Below are 19,557 nucleotides of genomic sequence, written 5' to 3' on the forward strand. Positions count from 1 at the left end.
ATCTTCAGTGCATGATCCCTCCCGCTGTCTCTGTCCTGCTCAGTAGTTCTATCTCTATGTGTCAGACAGGTCGTTCAAGAACCAACTGAATGAAACCTCTGAAGATATAGCAAAGTTAAATCCAGTGAAAGAAGCTTCAAAACTGCCTTCAGTTGCTTTGGATCCTGCTGTGGTTAGTATGACAGGGTTTTTTACTTAGAGGCTCACTAAAGGACAAACCTTTGTTCAAAGAGGAAGGCCAGGTGGCCACCACATAATGTTCTTCAAATGAGGAGAAAATAATATTTAATGTGTGGTTAGAAACGTTACGGGACCCCAGCACTGAAGAGTAGGCCAAGAGTAAAGCAAGTAAACAACCTGCCTTGGTCTTCCAACAGTTTGCTAATCTTAGTCCACGGATTAAAATCACTTAAAAAATTTAGGTTGGTGCACTGCCACGTGCAAGAAGTGATACTATCAGCAAAATACAAACCACACTTAGAGGCTGAGCCAGGAAGAGGCTGTAGTATGATGCAAAAGTATTTGGGTGAGATAACCGCATTTAGGGGCAAATTTATACCCTGTTTGTGCTGAATTGTCATCCTTTTTTTCACGCAAATTTGGAGCAAACTTAACTCCATGGCCCATATTTATACTTTTTACCGCAAAACTGCGCAAACACAGTTTTGCAGCAAGAGGTATAGCGCTGGCTTGCGTCATTCCAAAGAGACAACTGGGTGCAAAATTAATGGAATCCCGAAGACGCCGCTAAGGTTGGGCTAGCATCAGGTAAAATTACATTACGCAAGGTAGGTTCACGCATCCAAAAAATGGTGCCCACTCCAATATTTTGACGTTAGACTCGTCTAACGTCAAAATGTAAATATGGAGTTAGGTTTGCACTGAATTTGCGTTAAAAAAAATGACACAAATGCAGCGCAAATGTTGTATAAGTGTGCCCCCATATTTATATTTTGACGTTAGACCCGTCTGTGCTTTGCACTATTATTTAATGCCAGGGTCAGACCAGACGTACGGGGACCTGTGGACCCATTTCCATGGTTAAACAACACGGAATGGGTCCACAGGTGCCCTCCCCAAGCCCAGGAACACCACCAACCCCACCGGAGGGACACCAGAGGATGAGGGACCCCATCCCAGCTAAATGTGGTTAAGTATTTTTTTTCTGCCATTGGGGGCCCTAACTTGGGGTCCCCTGCATGGCACAAGGTGCAATGGCCCTGCCCAGGGGACATTTGTCCCCTGTGCTGGCCATTGCAGTGGTGGGCATGACTCCTGTCTTTCCTAAGACAGGAGTCATGTTTTTGGTGGTTGTGCACCAGGAAATGGCGCTAGTCTGTTTAGAGGCATTTTTTTGCCTCTAACCAGGCTAGCGTCATTATATGTCGCACAACCCCCTCCTTCCCTACCACCACGCTCACCCCCACACGGCTAGCGTCTTCTTCTAAGATGGTAGCCCAAGCTTAGCACTGGCTTGCGCAATTCAATAAATATGGCGCCCAGCTGGCCTTGTAAAATGACGCATGCCAGCGATAAACTTTTTTTTAGCCCTAACGCAGTTTTGCGGCAAAAAGCATAAATCAGTCAGTCACGTACCTTAGGACCCATCCATGCCCGGGCCACTCTACGCTTAGCAAGCTGTATCAACAAGGCAACGAAAAGCCTAACAACATGTGTCACATTGGTGACAAAACCTAACATTAGAATCAAGGGTGTGCAAGCCACAGTGGCAAAGACTATGCCACTAACTGTCTGTGAGACCTCAACACTGAGGCCGTTGAGGGGAAGACAGCGCCAGACCACGTGAAAGAAATCTGTGCGGTCAACTGAACATCTAGCACATTTGGAAGACAGTGTAGGATCTATACTACATAACAGCTTGGGTGTGTAATACAGTCTGTTGACAAAGTAAAAGTTGAGAAGTTTATGGCTAGAGTGAATTGACACATGTTTTGTCTCCTCACAACAGAATCTCCACACCTTGGCAGAGATTGTCTTCCCAGTGTGTTAACCCTGTGATCAGGAGAAGGTAAACACTTCCCATATAATCTGTAAACCTTCGAAACCCACCCTTTCTGCGTCAATGGAGGAATGCTCTTGGGCTCGGTCCACAGCTGGTCCGAAAATTATCTCTAAGAATCTGCTCAAATTCTCTGCTGAAGTTGATGCCTACATAACAGGCAGTGACTTTCCCCGGCTTAGAGGTGGGCTCCCTAGAGGAGACTATGAAAGGGAAACATATCACATTTACCCCATTTGATTTGGAGTCGAGAAAATACCTCAAATTGTATCATATCTTGGAAGGCTCAAGATTTTAGGTTTCTTTACAAAAATTAAGATGTTCAAAGCAAACAAGGTCAGAAGAAATGTTTGCATGGAAAACAGTAGTACCCCTCAGGATGTGCCATTCATGCAGTAAAGAAGTGAACGGTTCCAAAGAAATGACAAAAAACAAAGATAAGAGGGGATATACCTGCCTCATACCCCTCTCTAGACAAAAGGGACCAGAGTCAATAAAGTCATAGTAAAGCAAGCAGGCCATGTTTATAAATGAATTCCCAGGTCCCTTTCTATAAATCCAGGATTTGTAAAGTGCAGCAAATCACCTGTGAGGGTCTCAAGGTGCTGAATCGTAGGCACAAGGAGATAAAGTCATTTTCCCGGAATCACAGAATGCTGAGCTGACACTGAGACTCGAACCTGTTTCCCCAGCTCTTAAGTTTGCAGCTCAGGCCATTACGCCACACCCTCTATGGAGAGGCATTTAAGAGAGTCAAAAGCTTTCACAGCATCAAGGAACACAATACTGATTAGATGGTGAGGTGGATATGATGCATATGCATGAAGAGCATATGTAAGTTGTTAGATGTGGCTCTGCCAGGTATAAAACCTGCCTGGTATGGCAAAACCCACTTGCTCATCAATGGGTTCAATCAATTAGCCGAATGGAAACAAGGGCAGGGATTTTAATTTTTCTAGGTTCAATAAGGATAAAGCCTTTAGGATCGGGTGTCATTTGGGTCTTTGCCCAGTTTCGGAATCATGGAAATCAGGGTCTCCCTGGCAGAAAAGAGGGAGTGTCCACAGTCGTATGACTCCTAATAAAGTTCCAAAGACTGAGGAGCGAAGCAGCCCTTGAACTCCTTACAAAATTTGGTCGATATGCCATCAGTACCGGAGGCCTTGGCATTAGCAAGGCCGTCTATCCCTAGCTTAAATTCAGCCAAGGATATTGGTTCAAGCATGCAGTCACAGAGCCCGCCTTTCATCCATGCTGCTGTAACATCGTCCAATCAAGTTTCAATCTGTTCCGAGTTGTGAATATGTCTCAAGATAGGATGAGTCAATATAATAGTTCAAGACACATGTCACGGCAGCAGCGGCTCGCCGGGTTTGCAGGGGGCGGGCGGGGTGGCACGCACGGGGAAGGGGGGGTAAAGAATTTTTTATTGTATAAAGAATAAAAACGTACCTCTCTTCTTCCATCCTGCAGCCAGGCACAGGCTCCCAGCCGCCCTGCGTCAGCGTAAGGATAGGCTGGGGGCGCTCCCAGGCACACTGGATGTGTGTACAGGCTGAGTTGCCGGGTTGGAGACAGCCTTCTGCCCATGTATGTTTGGCTGGCTCACAACGGCCAGCCAAACATACATGGGCAGTGAGGGGAGTGCACACCGCACTCCCCTCACTCCTCGTCACCCTATGGCCCCGCCGCTTCCACAAGGAAGGGACAAAAAACGTTGCTGCTACCTCTTTGACTTGTAGGCAGTGGTTAATTTGTGAAAGAAAGAGTGCCGGTGTCGAAGTTCTCCCCAGAAACCTACGGCTGCTGTAGTTAAATGTGGCCACGCCAAATACCAAGGCCGTGGCCGTTAGCATCAGTCCACTACCAGACATTCCCTGCTCCTTTTTCTCGCACTTGCTAGTTCCCGATTTCTGTATGTGATGGGTTTGCCATCTTTTTCTTCCTCCGTCTTTCCAATCTGTGTTTTTTTTCTCTCTCACTTGCAACTGGTAAATATCTTAAACAGAAAAAATAAATATCAGTCCCCAAAAATAAGTGCCGCTGCTCCCCGCCGGCTCAAATTAAGCACTGCTTGTAGGTCACAAAATTCTCAAAGAGCTGTCACAGCGCAAGTATTCTCCAGCAGGAGTTCAGCAGCAGCGACAGCCTTCTTAAGTCGGTCCAGCTGAGTACGAACAAACCTCAAAGCTTCCTTCTGCAAGCAATCGAGATGCTCCTGCCACTGACTTTTAAGGTCTCCCGGACTATTCCAAAGAAGGAAAGTGAACCAGCGTTAACGCGAAAGAATCCTTCAATCGCTCTGGTCATATCTGCACGGCACAATGGGCCACCAAGCGGGGAAACACGCAGATACATATCACATAAACTTGACATTGGCAAGTTAAGTCAGTGAGTTTGCATGTCCCAGGCTTCAACAGCAACAGCAACTGCTCTGCATTTCATCATTAAACGGTACACAGGATAAACACCGAACCTGTGGCGATGGTAAAATATGTTTTACTATTATAAAGAGACCTATAAACCAGTAACATTTTCATATAAAATCTTTATTTTCTAAAAAAAAAAAAACGAAATATATTGCAAACGTATAAAACAATATCTTACGGGAAATAAGGAATAGTTTGCGTCCCAAGTTTCCCAAATTTTCTATCATGACATAATTAAAAAAAAAACTATAACCAATGAAACAAAAACGAAAAGCTCCATGCACCACAACGTTATTGGACAGTTCTAGATAGTTAAGCTGCTGATATGAACAGCGTATATAAGTGCATATAAGGTAGATGCATAAACATATTTTATGTTATTGCATAAAGGGGTCACAATGTGATACTCCCGGTTTGAAAATAATGAGCAGTTTGTTATGACGAATAAACCGGTAACTAAAAAAGAGCCCTTCTCTACACTAGAAGAAACAGAATCTTAAAGTATAAAACAATGAAAGGTGCCCTTCTTCCCTTTCCGGTACAGGCCTCTCATTTCCGGCTCCGCTGTTCTTGCCCGATTCGGTAAACAAAGTGGCCAACTGTTATGCAGCGCCCCTGACCCGATTCTTTCATAGGAATAACCTAATTCTTTCCCTGCAGCGCTTGGTACCACATGTGTGCTGATTCCATGCGCTGTAATATGTCTTCCTATTATTCAGTTTAACTGCACTGCAGGCATGGAAGGATGAGCTAGTTGTACTGGACTCGTGAACACCAGTTTACAGCAGATATCAGCGACGAGCGTTTACTCACCGTTGCACCTTTCTGAGGACCAGCACTCCCCTCCTGCCTCCGGATTGGACCTTGAAAGTTAGGGGGTATGGTGCCCACTGACCTCATCCTTACCTCTGGGATGTTGTCACTGCTCAGGGAGTAGGTAACGTGACTGGATTCGTTCTTCGAGCATGGCAGCTCCCACGGGGTGTCATCCTGCTCCTTGGCCCACTGCAGGGGCTTTTCTTGTCCCCCTTCGTCTGCCCCATCGGTGTTCTGCTGTCTCTTCCGCGCTTCCTGTTCTGGTGCTTCTTCTATTGCAGCGTACAGCTGTTCCTCCACCCTGGGCTCCTTTTCACCCCCTTCCTCTACGCCGGGATGCCTCGGCTCTTCTAACCCGAGTCCCTTCTCCAGCTCTTCTGTCCCCAGATGTGTGTTCTGCAGCACTCGCCCCACTATATCTGTCCCCGGGTGCAGCAGTCCCTTCACCTCCAAGCCCTGCTGCACCTGTTCTCCTCCCTCTTGCTGCCCCTCCATCCTTGAACCCTGCTGCAGCTGTTCTCCTCCCTCCTGCTGCAGCCGCCCCTTCACCTCCAAGCCCTGCTGCACCTGTTCCCCTGCCTCCTGCTGCCCCTTCACCTCCAAGCCCTGCTGCACCTGTACTCCTCCTTCCTGCTGCAGCTGCCCCTTCACCCTTGAACCCTGCTGCACCTGTTCCCCTGCCTCCTGCTGCAACTGCCCCTCCACCCTTGAACCCTGCTGCACCTGTTCTCCTCCCTCTTGCTGCCCCTCCATCCTTGAACCCTGCTGCAGCTGTTCTCCCTCCTGCTGCAGCTGCCCCTTCACCTCCAAGCCCTGCTGCAGCTGTTCTCCTCCCTCCTGCTGCAGCTGCCCCTCCACCCTTGCACCCTGCTGCACCTGTTCCCCTGCCTCCTGCTGCAGCTGCCCCTCCAGCCTTGAACCCTGTTGCACCTGTTCTCTTCCCTCCTGCTGCAGCTGCCCCTCTACCCTTGAACCCTTCTGCACATGTTCTCCTCCCTCTTGCTGCATCTGCCCCTCCATCATTGGACCCTGTTGCACCCGTTCTCTTGTCTCTTGCTGCAGCTGCCCCTCCACCCTTGAACCCTGCTGCACCTGTTCTCCTGCCTCCTGCTGCAGCTGCCCCTCCACCATTGAACCCTGTTGCACCTGTTCTCCTCTCTCCTGCTGCAGCTGCCCCTCCACCCTTGAACCCTGCTGCACCTGTTCTCCTGCCTCTTGCTGCAGCTGCCCCTCCATCCTCGGACCCTGTTGCACCCGTTCTTCTCCCTCCTGCTGCAACTGCACCTGTTCTCCTCCCTCCTGCTGCCCCTCCACCCTTGAACTCAACTGTACATGTTCCCCTCCCTCTTGCTGACGCTTCCCTTCTATCTTGGAGCCCAGCTGCATCTGCTCTCCAGTACCCTGCTGAAGCTGCCCCTTCATCCTTGAGCCACGCTGCACCTCTTCGATCCAAAGCTGCAGTTCCTGCTCCCCTCTTGAACTCAGCTGCACCTGTCCTCCGGAAGCACTGCCCCTCGGCCCCGTCCTCCGCACTTGCCCCTTGCATCCCTCCGCGTGGAGTTTCTCAACGTAAAGAGAAGCTGGGCGTTCAGCCCCCCTGCAGAGGGGTAGTCTCTCCTCTGTCCCTTGCCCCTCCACCTTCCCTAGCCACGGCTCCACCTCGCCCACACCACCCTGCTGGCGCACACCCGGCTCAGCTTCTGTTGGCGGGGTCTGCTCCTCCATGGCCCCCCGGCACACACCCTAGAAGAGGGCAGCGCTCCCTCTGCCCGCTCAGCTGCAGGCGATGCCTCGGGCAGGGCTCACCGACAGTCATTTCCTGCCCTCTGATGACAGACAGCCCCCGAGGCAGCGCTTCCTTCCTCCCGCCTGGGCTCGGCTGCCTCTATCTTCGGGTGCTGCGCTGCGCAGGTGGGCTGCCGGGCGGTTCCGTCAGCCGCAGCACCCCGTTAGAACAAGGTTCCTCCCCGTGTGCAGCAGCTCTGACGGCCCGGGCAGCTGATATCAAGCACAGAGAGAAGTGCAGAGCCTTCAGATAGCATCAGAGCTAATAACAAGGGTGTGCCCCACAAGAACAGACCCACGCATCACTGGCGCACTCACAGCATCGGAGCGAGTTTGCAACTCCACCATCTAGCGGCTAACCCCGACTGTGTCGTCCCCTCATTTTTTCGAATTAACCATATCCCTCCTGTGCTTTGCCCAAAAGACTTGGTAATTATGTATTATTTATTTATAAATTTCGAGGTTTGATTGTTGTCACGTTTGAACCAACCACTAAGTCATCACAGCGTTCTCCAGTGGCCTAAGAAGATCAGCACAGAAGCATAACTCAGTGTGAAAATATAATCAGTGTGCATCTCATACAGTGAATCTGAGTTTGTACTCAGAGGCACTGGAATTATCGGATTTTGCAGGTGCAGTGGTTTCCCGCATAGCTGTATACTTATCGCACTTGCCACACACACGACCATCTGATGAATAATTTGAGGATTTTCAACAACAACAAAACTTTAGGGGAAATGTACTAACACTTTGCACAGGATTTGTATCAGGAAAGTGACGGAAACTCTGCACAAAGTGTTGTGTTGGCATTTAGGGGCATATTTAAGAGCCCCAAGGGCCTCCTTGCGCCACATTAGCGTCATTTGTTTTTACGCTAATGTGGGCCAACGAGACCGAAATTCCCACGCCATATTTACAAAGTTACGCAATGCATGCATTGTGCCACTTTGTAACCCTTTGCGCCACATTTTTGCTGCGCCAGGCATAATGTATGCAAAGGGGGCGTTCCCCCATTAGGCGGGGCCTGAAAAAATGGCACAAAGAAATATAACAGATTTCTTTACTTCATATTTTTTGGCACTTTTAACGCCTTCTCTGAGCAAGCGTTAAAAGGAGGCACACCATTGATTACAATGGGCCTCAATGAACTTTGCAAGATTAGCGTCAACATTTTTACGCTAATCATGCAAAGCTCCAGACTAGCATAAATTTTTTTGACCCTCGTCCCCTAACTACCTCCATGATGCGCCGTATTTGAAATACAGAGCACGTATGGAAGCATTAGGGGGCACGAAGGGGTGCAAGAAAAGTGGCGCTGCACTGTGGGCAGTGCCACTTTTCTTAAATATACCCCTTACTTTCCAGTGCAAATCATGATTTGCGTTGGAGAGTTGCCTAATATAACGCAAAGCAGCCTTATGTGCTACTTTTTGTCACGGGTACGTACCAAAGGTGCGTGAAAGGTGCAGCCCAGGGGTGTAGCTGTATTCAAACATTAAAGAGATGGGAAACAGTCTTAGAGTCACCCGTAAAAGAGAGTTGTGGCAGAATTTGAAGAAGGTATTAATATCCTGTAAATGGAAACAGCTCTCGGGATAGCATACAATGTCTGGTGTGCTTTTAAGGCAAAACAGACAGCAAGCACTCAAAAATAGTACAAGGCATCTGCCTTTTCAGTGACCAGAGTTTCATTCTCTGGGAGAGGAATTCAGGGCATAGTCTGAAATTTAGGTGGACCCAATAGGACTAAAAAGAGGATGACCCCACAACTGTTCACACATACTTGTTTCCATCACAGTATTATCATGCTCCCACCCCAGAGTAGGTTTAGCACACGTCTGGCTATTTGCCCCACAGGATATTAGATGTTCTGTAAACTTAGGGCCAGATATACAAGGCCAGAATGCCACCATCACTTTTAGTGATGCTCCGGTGGCGCTGTGCAGTGCACCACATTTACAAGGTGGCACTAAGCCACTTTTTGTGGCCTAACTCCGCCTTGTAAGTGGGCCCCTCCAATGCAGTTCTGTGTCAGAGGAGCGTGCAATGGGTGTTGCTGTGAGTGTTCCACTGCAACACTCATTGCTTTTGACGCTGCACAGATTTAGTAGAAGACGTAAATCTGTGGCAGCACTAAAAAATAACACCACCCCAGGGGTGGCGTTAGCATGGCACAACAAGGAGGAAACCTTTATTCCCTTTCGTTTTTTGCTTTTTCAATGTGCGCTGCATTCTGCAGTACACCTGGAAAGAGCAAAGGCCATGAATGGTTGTTTATGTGCAGGAAGGTGCCCGCTCCTGCACATAAACAATGATTTAAAAAAATATGATTTGGTACTTCTGTGTGCTGCAGAATGCAGCACACATTGAAGTACTGAATCCTCATTGTAGATTGTTTATGTGCAGGAAGGAATACCTTCCTGCACATCAACAATCACTCCCCTCAAAGCAGACACTCTTGCACTATGGTTCAAGGATGCCTGCGTTGGCTCAGACTGCTTAATTTAGCCCGGCATAGAGGGGAAATGCGGGGGTGCGCTATATTCATGTAAATACGGTGCATCTTTGCGTTGCAAAACTGGTGCAGCGCGGTGCTGCTATTTTTGGAACAGCACAGCGCCGCGCCAGTTTCTTTTACATCTGGCCCTTAGAGTGCATATGTGTATATGTGCATGTGTTGTCAAACATGCGTATGCACATGCATGTCACAAGGGCTTGAGAGGTGCTGGGTGATTTTATATGTTCTACAAACTGAGTTGTACATGACAAGTCCTTCTGGACAGGTGTGGTCTGAGAATCATTATTCCTGTGCACTGCTGTGACAGGCAGGGTCGGACTGGGGTAGAAAATAGTCCCAGGCACAAAAATAAAACTGTCCCCCAATTGTAATTTAGATAGTTAAACAAGTAGCCCATGTTTACAAATTTAGGGCTGTTTTGAACATGTAAAGACACGCTGTATAAGTATTTTTCAAGGTATGGGAGAGCGAATGGATGTTTGGTTTAAGAACAGGGAGATCAAATCAAATAAAATCATAAACATTTATAAAGCACGCTACTCACCCGTGCGGGTCTCAAGGCGCTAGGGGGAAGGGGTTACTGCTGCTCGAAGAGCCAGGTCTTGAGTTGTCTCCGGAATGCGGAGTGGTCCTGGGTGGTCCTGAGGTTGGTGGGGAGGGAATTCCATGTCTTGGCCGCCAGGTAGGAGAAGGACCTCCCACCTGCCGTGGTGTGGCGGATGCGAGGGACGGCGGCGAGAGCGAGGTTGGTGGAGCGAAGATGACAGGTGGGTGTGTAGAAACTGAGGCGGCGGTTGAGGTATTCGGGTCCCTTGTTGTGGAGGGCTTTGTGTGCGTGGGTGAGGAGTCGGCAGGTGATCCTTTTATTGACGGGAAGCCAGTGCAGGTGTCTCAGGTGGGCGGAGATGTCGCTGTTGCGGGGTATGTTGAGGATGAGGCGGGCGGAGACGTTTTGAATTCGTTGCAGGCGTTTCTGGAGTTTAGCGGTGGTTCCTGCGTATAGGGTGTTGCCGTAGTCCAGGCGGCTCGTGACAAGGGCGTGGGTCGCGGTCTTTCTGGTGTCGGCGGGGATCCAACGGAAGATCTTTTGGAGCATGCGGAGGGTAAGGAAGCAGGAGGATGATACGGCGTTGACTTGTTTGATCATGGTGAGAAGTGGGTCCAGGATGAAACCAAGGTTGCGTGCGTGGTCTGAGGGGGTTGGTGCTGTCGCGCCGCACCGCGCGGCGCGAGCCGAGCGTTCGGCACAAGCCGCGCGTTCGGCTCGGGCCACGCTTCGCGTCTTTAAGACGCGGCGCGCCCCGAGCCTTTCCTGCACCCTACGAGGCCCCAGGGCTTACTTGGGGCCTCGCGCTGCTCTCTCCCTCCGTTTTGTTGGGGTCTCCTGACCCCTCTTACCTGTTTGGGCTCCTTTTCTTCTTTCTTCTGTCTTCTTCCTTTTTGGGTCTGTTTCTTACTCTTTCCTTTATGTCTTTTCCCCTTCCCAGGTTACCCTTGTCTTCCCAGCATTCCTCCTTCCCTATTCTCTATGGTTTCTGCTCCAGTCTATTCTATCTACTTTTTCCCTATCCAAGATGGTGTCCTTTTTCTTCCTGTGGGTCACTTCCTGTTTTATGGTATTTAAGGGTGGTGTTTTCTTCTCCTCTTTGCGCTGCAACACTTTCTGTTCAGTTAGTGTCCTCGCTCCTGATTTCCTAGCCTTTGGCTCTGGATTTCGCCATTTCAGTGTTATTACGTCAGTTCTTTTGATTCCTGTTCCTCTGTTCTTGTTTCAGGAATCCTCTGCGAATCTTCTTGGAGGTTTTTCCTCTTCTTCTGAAGGGGTTTTTTCCCTCTGGCGCTACTTTCTCACGGTCACGGTCTGTCCTTGGCGTTTCCTTGCCTACAGCACCGTGGCTACCAGAAAGAGTCGCCCCTTTTTGGGCCAAAGTCGAACTCTCAAGACCCACGCCTCAAGATCTGCAAACTCCAGGCGCAAGCAGCACGTGAGTCGTGACAGGTGCGGTGCCAAGGGCCGTGGGCCACCAGGAGTCGTCCCAGGCGGTCGGGGTGTTTCCGAGGATGAGGACTTCCGTTTTGTCTGAGTTCAGTTTCAGACGGCTGAGTTTCGTCCAATCTGCGACGTCTTTCATTCCATCTTGCAGGTTGGTCTTGGCGCTGGTGGGGTCCTTGGTGAGGGAAAGTATCAGCTGAGTGTCGTCGGCGTAGGAGGTGATGATGATGCTGTATTTGCGTACGATGTCGGCAAGGGGGCTCATGTAGACATTGAAGAGAGTCGGGCTGAGCGAGGAGCATTGTGGGACGCCGCAGATGATCTCGGTGGGGTCTGAGCGGAAAGGTGGGAGGTAGACTCTTTGGGAGCGGTTGGAGAGGAAGGAGGTGATCCAGTCCAGGGCCTGTCCTTGGATCCCGATGGAGCGGAGGCGGGTTATTAGGGTGCGATGGCAGTAGGTGTCGAAGGCAGCCGAGAGTTCGAGGAGGATGAGGGCGACTGTTTCTCCGTTGTCCATCAGGGTTCTGATGTCGTCTGTGACTGAGATGAGGGCGGTTTCTGTGCTGTGATTGGCTCGGAATCCGGACTGAGAAGGGTCGAGTAGGTTGTTGTCTTCAAGGAAGTTGGTAAGTTGCTTGTTGATGATCTTCTCTGTGGCTTTGGCAGGGAAGGGGAGGATCGAGATGGGACGGAAGTTCTTCAGGTTGCTTGGGTCCGCCGTAGGTTTCTTCAGTAGGGCGTTGACTTCAGCGTGTTTCCAGCTCTCGGGGAAGGTGGCAGAAGAAAACCAGCTGTTGAGGATGGTCTGGAGATGCGGGCGATGATGTCGTCGGCTTTGTTGAAGATGAAGTGTGGGCAGGGGCCCGAGGGGGCACCGGAGTGGATGGAGTTCATGGTGGCTTTGGTCTCTTCCGTGTTGATGTGAGTCCAGGCGTTGAGGGTGATGGCTGGGGTTGTAGGTTCTGTGGTGGTTGGTTGGGTCTGGTGTCCGAAGCTGTTGTGTAGGTCGGTGATGTTACGATGGAAGAAGGTGGCGAGGGAGTTGCAGAGGTCTTGTGAGGGCGTGATGGCGTTGGGGTTGGAGAGCTCTTTGACGATGTTGAAGAGTTCTCTGCGGTTGTGGCTGTTTTCATCCAGTCTGTCTGTGAAGGAATTTCTTTTGGCGGCGCGGATCAGTTGGTGGTGTTCGCGGGTAGCGTTCTTGAGGACATTCATGTTATCTGCGGTGTGGTCCTTGCGCCAGGCTTTCTCGAGGGTGCGGCAGTTTTCTTTTTATTCCTTGAGGGTATCAGTGAACCAGAGAGGTTTTTTGGTGTTGGTCTGTCTTGGGAGGTGCCTGAGGGGAGTGAGGTTGTCTGCGCAGTTGGTGATCCAATGCGTGAGGCTGAGGTCTGCGTCGTTGGGGTCGGTGGAGAAGGTGGGTTGGTTGTCGCTGAGAGTGGAGAGAAGCTGTTCCGAGGGGATTTTGTTCCACTGTCGGCGTGGGATGGGTTGTGTGCGGAGGTGGCGAGTCTCGCGTCGGAAGGTGAAGTGGACACATCTGTGGTCGGTCCAGTGTATAGCGGAGGAGTGGCTGAAGGATACGTGGTTGCTGGCGGAGAAGATGGGGTCGAGCGTGTGTCCGGCGATGTGGGGGGGGGTGTTCACATGTTGCTTGAGACCGAGGTTGGCGAGGTTGTCGAGCAGGGCGGTGGTGTTGGGGTCGTTGTTCTGTTCCAGGTGGAAGTTGAGGTCACCGAGGAGGATGTAGTCCGGCGAGGCAAGGGCGTGCGGGGAGATGAAGTCAGTGATAGAGTCGCTGAAGAGTGCGCGTGGTCCAGGGGGTCGGTAGATGAGAGTTCCTCTGAGGGTGGTCCTGGGGTCGGTGTGGATCTGGAAGTGCAGGTGTTTGGCGGCGAGGGGGGTGTCTTCGTTGGAGGTGGTGACATTGATGGAGTCCTTGAAGACGATGGCGATTCCTCCACCTACTTGGTTGGTGCGGTCTCTCCTGGAAATCTTGTAGCTGTCGGGGATGGCTATGGCGATGTCGGGGGCCGAGGAGGCGTTCATCCAGGTTTCAGTGATGAAGGCGACGTCTGGTGCGGTGGAGTCCAGGAGGTCCCATAGTTCAGCGGCGTGCTTGTGGACGGAGCGTGCGTTGATCAGGATGCATTTGAGGTGGTTGTTGGCGCGTGGGCTGGCGGGCGTGGTGGTTTCGCGGTGGAAGGTAAGTTTGCAGGTGTGACATACTAAGGGTCCGTGGGTACGTTTCCGGTTGGCTTGGAAGCAGGTGCTGGAGCGCCCTGGGTTGAGGGCGTAGAGGGTGATGGGGTCGTAGCGGTGCTGCGGGGTTTGGGAGTGCTGGGGGCCAGGGGTCGTGGCGCTAGGCGCGGACGGGCACAGACAGGCTTGACTATGGCGCGCCTTCGGCGCTCCAGCGGCTGCCATAAGAGGGAGGGGGGGGAGGAGGGGTCAGCTGGGGGCGGGGGGTGGGACGGGGTGCGACGAATGGGAGCAGGGAGGGCGGGGGCGAGCAGGAGGTGGCGGTGGGAAAGCAGAGGGTGGGGGGGTCAGGTAGAGGGGAGGGGAGAAAAGATAGGGGAGGGGGGGTTAAAGGTAGCGGGGAGTAAGGAAGAAAGATAGGAAGATAGGGGAGGGGGGGTTACAGAGGTGGAGGGGAGTAAGGAAGGACAGAGAGAAGAGTCAGGAGCAGAAGAACAGAAGAGAGAAGAGCCAAGAAGAAGGTAAAGAAGAAGAGGAGCAAGGAGTCTGGAGCAGAAGAACAGAAGAGAGAAGAGCCAAGAAGAAGGTAAAGAAGAAGAGGAGCAAGGAGTCAGGAGCAGAAGAACAGAAGAGAGAAGAGCCAAGAAGAAAGGTAAAGAAGAAGAGGAGCGAAGAGTCAAGGAAGAGGAGTCAGGCAGAAGAGGAGAGACCAGAGAAGCAGAGGATACGAAGAACACAGATGAAGAACACAGATGAAGAAAGAAGAAAGCACACGCAGGTCGCGGTGCAAAAGAGAAGGAAGAAACGCAGATGAAGTACACAGAAGAAGAACACAGATGAAGTACACAGAAGAAGAACACAGATGAAGAATACAGATGAAGAACACAGAAGAAGGACAAAGAAGAAGAGAGAACACGCAGGACGGGGTGCAGGGATGCAAGAAGAGCACAGATGAAGAACACAGATGAAGAAAGAACACGCAGGACGGGGTGCAGGGAAGAAAGAAGAACACAGATGAAGAATACAGAAGAAGAACACAGAAGAAGACCAAAGATGAAGAAAGAAGCAGGAGAAGAGGTGAGTAGCGCGGGGCAGGGTGAGGGGCTGGGCGAGGGGAGTACTTCCTTTTTTTTTGCAGGACTTGCTTGGAGGTTTCAGGAGCCTGGGCTGGTGGAGCTGCAGCGGCAGGGGGAGCGACCTACCCTTGGGTCAACAGTAAAAGCTGTCCCAACGGACCATAAACCATGCCTACAAACATCCAAAAAATGGCCCACATGCTAACTTTGTCAGAACAGCCCTTCGGGCATTGCATGATTTCCCCTATAGGCCAGTCCGACCCTGGCGACAGGTACACATGAAGAGTAGAAGTTGTCATTGGGCCATGGTAAGGCTCACAAGGAGGTTTTCAAGGACATTAACCAGGATTCTTTATAACATTTATGCAAGCTTTCAATGGTAATATGCTACCTCTAAAAAAAAAACATTCCTTAAACCACCAAGTGACAATGTACTATGCATCCAGTTAGAAAATACCCCATCCACGCTTTCCATCACTCCCTAAAAATGAAGGCATTTCAAGCACACACCACTAGCAAACATACGTCATTAAATCACATTTACATCCACACTAATAACACACTTCCTTGACACCTCCAGCCTGGCCCCTCTCTGGCTCATAAACAAAGGCTGTGAATAATCCTGAACAGGGTCAGACTAGGACAAAAAGTAGGCCTGGGCACCAAAATATAAGAGGCCCCCAATAGCGAACCAGAAACCTTAAAAATGTGTCCCACACCTTAAAGAATTAGGCTAGTTTTGAACTTGTAAACACATGCTGGATGAATATTCTGCAAGGTATGGGAGACTGCATGCATTTGTGCTTGTGGCAGGCTATGCTTGTGGTAATATCAGAGAAACTGACGGTAAAATGTTGCTCAGCAGACCATAATATTGGCCCACAGGCTGCTAAAAAACAGGCCGCCACACTGCCCATTCAGACTAGCCCTTTGGGCTTTGCCTGCTTGCAGTAGAGGCAGGGCCACTGGAATTATGAAAGTGTACGACCACAAGGATTTTTGCATATTTATAGCGTTTGCTGCATTTGCCACATAATCCATCACCTTTTTCTGCATATTATACAGATTTTAACCAAAACAAAATGCGTTTATAGCTCAAACGGTTGAAAAGTTACTAAGAATGCAGCAACACCTGTTGCCTGTGTTGCTTATTGCTATATTTGGTTGTTAACCTTGGACTAATGAGATTAAATCAATGCCCAGATAATGTTACCAAGTTACAAAATGAGGAAATAATGGAGTAGTACTATTACAAAATGTGCTGCATTATGCAGCATAATTTGGCTTTTCGTGCCTCATACGTTACTCAACGCTGCTGCATAATTTGGCCCTCCCTTGCCGCATAATTCCAGTGCCCCCCCCCCAAGAGTTCAGTTTGACCCTGCTCGTAAACTGGAATGCTGTGAGATATTGACAGCAACAGTAAATACAATTAGTTAACTTAGGTTAATGAAAAGGTGATTCCCCACAAAGATTTTATCAGATCATAAGCATATTGCTGCAAAAGATTGTTTTATTGCGTTGTAGAGAGGAAAACAATTCCTGAATCTAGGGTGACCATAATCATACCTGTATCCCACTGTATATCTGAAAGCACACTCAGTATATGTTTGGTATCCTTAACCTCTTAGCCGCTGGGCCTTTTCCCCCCCAGTGCTGAGCCCTTTTTTGGCTATTTGGGATAGTTCGCGCTTAGGGCTTCATAACTTTTTGTTCACATAAGCTAACCACGCCAAATTTGCGTCCTTTTTTTCCAACATCCTAGGGATTCTAATGGTACCCAGAGTTTGTGGTTTCCCCTGGAGGAGACCAAGAAAATAGCCAAAATACAGTGACAATTTCGTTTTTTCCCAAAAAATTGGAAAAAAGGGCAGCCGAAGAAGGCTTGTGGTTTTTTCCCTGAAAATGCCATCAACAAAGGGTTTCTGGTGCTGAAATCACTATCTTCCCACCTTTCAGGAACGGGCAGACTTAAATCGGAAAACCACATTTTCCAACACAAATTTGGCATTTTACTGGGACATACCCCATTTTTACTATTTTTGGTGCTTTCAACCTCCTTCCAGTTAGTGACAGGAATGGGTGTGAAACCAATGCTGGATCCCGGAAAGCTAAACATTTCTGAAAACTAGACAAAATTCTGAATTCAGCAAGGGGTCATTTGTGTAGATCCAACAAGGTTTTCCTACAGAAAATAATATCTGAAATAAAAAAATATTGAAATTGAGCTGAAAACAACAGCCATTTTTCTTTATGTTTTACTCTGTAACTTTTTCCTGCGATGTCAGATTTCTGAAAGCAATATACCGTTTTGTCTGCTGGACTCTTCTGGTTGCGGGGATATAAAGGGCTTGTAGGTTCATCAAGAACCCTAGGTACCCAGAGCCAATAAATGAGGTGCACCCTGCAGTTGGTTTTCATTCTATACTGGGTATACAGCAATTCATTTGCTGAAATATCAAGAGTGAAAAAGAGGTATCAAGAAAACCTTTGCATTTCCAAAATGGGATCAAGATAAGGTTTTGAGGAGCAGTGGTTATTTGCACATCTCTGAATTCCGAGGTGCCCATACTAGCATGTGAATTGCAGGGCATTTCTCAAATAGACGTCTTTTTTACACACTCTCTTATATTTGGAAGGAAAAAATGTAGAGAAAGATAAGGGGCAATAACACTTGTTTTGCTATTCTATGTTCCCCCAAGTCTCCCGATAAAAATGATACCTCACTTGTGTGGGTAGGCCTAGCGCCCGCGACAGGAAATGCCCCAAAACACAACGTGGACACATCCCATTTTTTGACAAAATACAGAGCTGTTTTTTGCAAAGTGCCTACCTGTAGATTATGGCCTCTAGCTCAGCCGGCACATAGGGAAACCTACCAAACCTGTACATTTTTGAAAACTAGAGACCTAGGGGAATCCAAGATGGGGTGACTCGCGGGGTTCTGACCAGGTTCTGTTACCCAGAATCCTTTGCAAACCTCAAAAAGTGGCTAAAAAAACATGTTTTCCTCACATTTCGGTGACAGAAAGTTCTGGAATCTGAGAGGAGCCTCAAATTTCCTTCCACCCAGCGTCCCCCCAAGTCTCCCGATAAAAATGATACCTCACTTGTGTGGGTAGGCCTAGTGCCCGCGACAGGAAATGCCCCAAAACACAACGTGGACACATCACAGAAAACAGGGCTGTTTTTTGCAAAGTGCCTACATGTAGATTTTGGCCTCTAGCTCAGCCGGCACCTAGGGAAACCTACCAAACCTGTACATTTTTAAAAACTAGAGACCTAGGGGAATCCAAGATGGGGTGACTCGCGGGGCTCTGACCAGGTTCTGTTACCCAGAATCCTTTGCAAACCTCAAAAAGTGGCTAAAAAAACAAGTTTTCCTCACATTTCGATGACAGAAAGTTCTGGAATCTGAGAGGAGCCTCAAATTTCCTTCCACCCAGCGTCCCCCCAAGTCTCCCGATAAAAATGATACCTCACTTGTGTGGGTAGGCCTAGCGCCGGCGACAGGAAATGCCCCAAAACACAACGTGGACACATCACAGAAAACAGAGCTGTTTTTTGCAAAGTGCCTACATGTAGATTTTGGCCTCTAGCTCAGCCGGCACCTAGGGAAACCTACCAAACCTGTACATTTTTGAAAACTAGAGACCTAGGGGAATCCAAGATGGGGTGACTTGCGGGGCTCTGACCAGGTTCTGTTACCCAGAATCCTTTGCAAACCTCAAAAAGTGGCTAAAAAAACAAGTTTTCCTCACATTTCGATGACAGAAAGTTCTGGAATCTGAGAGGAGCCTCAAATTTCCTTCCACCCAGCGTCCCCCCAAGTCTCCCGATAAAAATGATACCTCACTTGTGTGGGTAGGCCTAGCGCCCGCGACAGGAAATGCCCCAAAACACAACGTGGACACATCACAGAAAACAGAGCTGTTTTTTGCAAAGGGCCTACCTGTAGATTTTGGCCTCTAGCTCAGCCGGCACCTAGGGAAACCTACCAAACCTGTACATTTTTGAAAACTAGAGACCTAGGGGAATCCAAGATGGGGTGACTCGCGGGGCTCTGACCAGGTTCTGTTACCCAGAATCCTTTGCAAACCTCAAAAAGTGGCTAAAAAAACAAGTTTTCCTCACATTTCGATGACAGAAAGTTCTTGAATCTGAGAGGAGCCTCAAATTTCCTTCCACCCAGCGTCCCCCCAAGTCTCCCGATAAAAATGATACCTCACTTGTGTGGGTAGGCCTAGGGCCCGCGACAGGAAATGCCCCAAAACACAACGTGGACACATCACAGAAAACAGAGCTGTTTTTTGCAAAGTGCCTACCTGTAGATTTTGGCCTCTAGCTCAGCCGGCACCTAGGGAAACCTACCAAACCTGTACATTTTTGAAAACTAGAGACCTAGGGGAATCCAAGATGGGGTGACTCGTGGGGCTCTGACCAGGTTCTGTTACCCAGAATCCTTTGCAAACCTCAAAAAGTGGCTAAAAAAACAAGTTTTCCTCACATTTCGGTGACAGAAAGTTCTGGAATCTGAGAGGAGCCTCAAATTTCCTTCCACCCAGCGTCCCCCCAAGTCTCCCGATAAAAATGATACCTCACTTGTGTGGGTAGGCCTAGCGCCCGTGACAGGAAATGCCCCAAAACACAACGTGGACACATCACAGAAAACAGAGCTGTTTTTTGCAAAGTGCCTACCTGTAGATTATGGCCTCTAG

At 49.3% G+C, this 19,557-nt stretch overlaps 1 protein-coding gene across 1 annotated transcript in view; it reads right to left on the bottom strand.

Moving 5' to 3' along the window:
* Positions 1-7,331, bottom strand: part of BCAS4 (breast carcinoma amplified sequence 4) — a 293,870-nt gene extending 286,539 nt beyond the window's left edge. Inside the window, exon 1 of the mRNA XM_069243641.1 lies at positions 5,356-7,331. Within this exon, the coding sequence (XP_069099742.1) occupies positions 5,356-6,990 (1,635 nt within the window). The 5' untranslated portion in view covers positions 6,991-7,331. The remainder of the gene's footprint in view (positions 1-5,355) is intronic.
* Positions 7,332-19,557: the final 12,226 nt, after the last annotated feature.

This window comes from Pleurodeles waltl, chromosome 7, assembly GCF_031143425.1.
Source record: "Pleurodeles waltl isolate 20211129_DDA chromosome 7, aPleWal1.hap1.20221129, whole genome shotgun sequence".
Lineage (NCBI taxonomy): Eukaryota > Metazoa > Chordata > Amphibia > Caudata > Salamandridae > Pleurodeles > Pleurodeles waltl.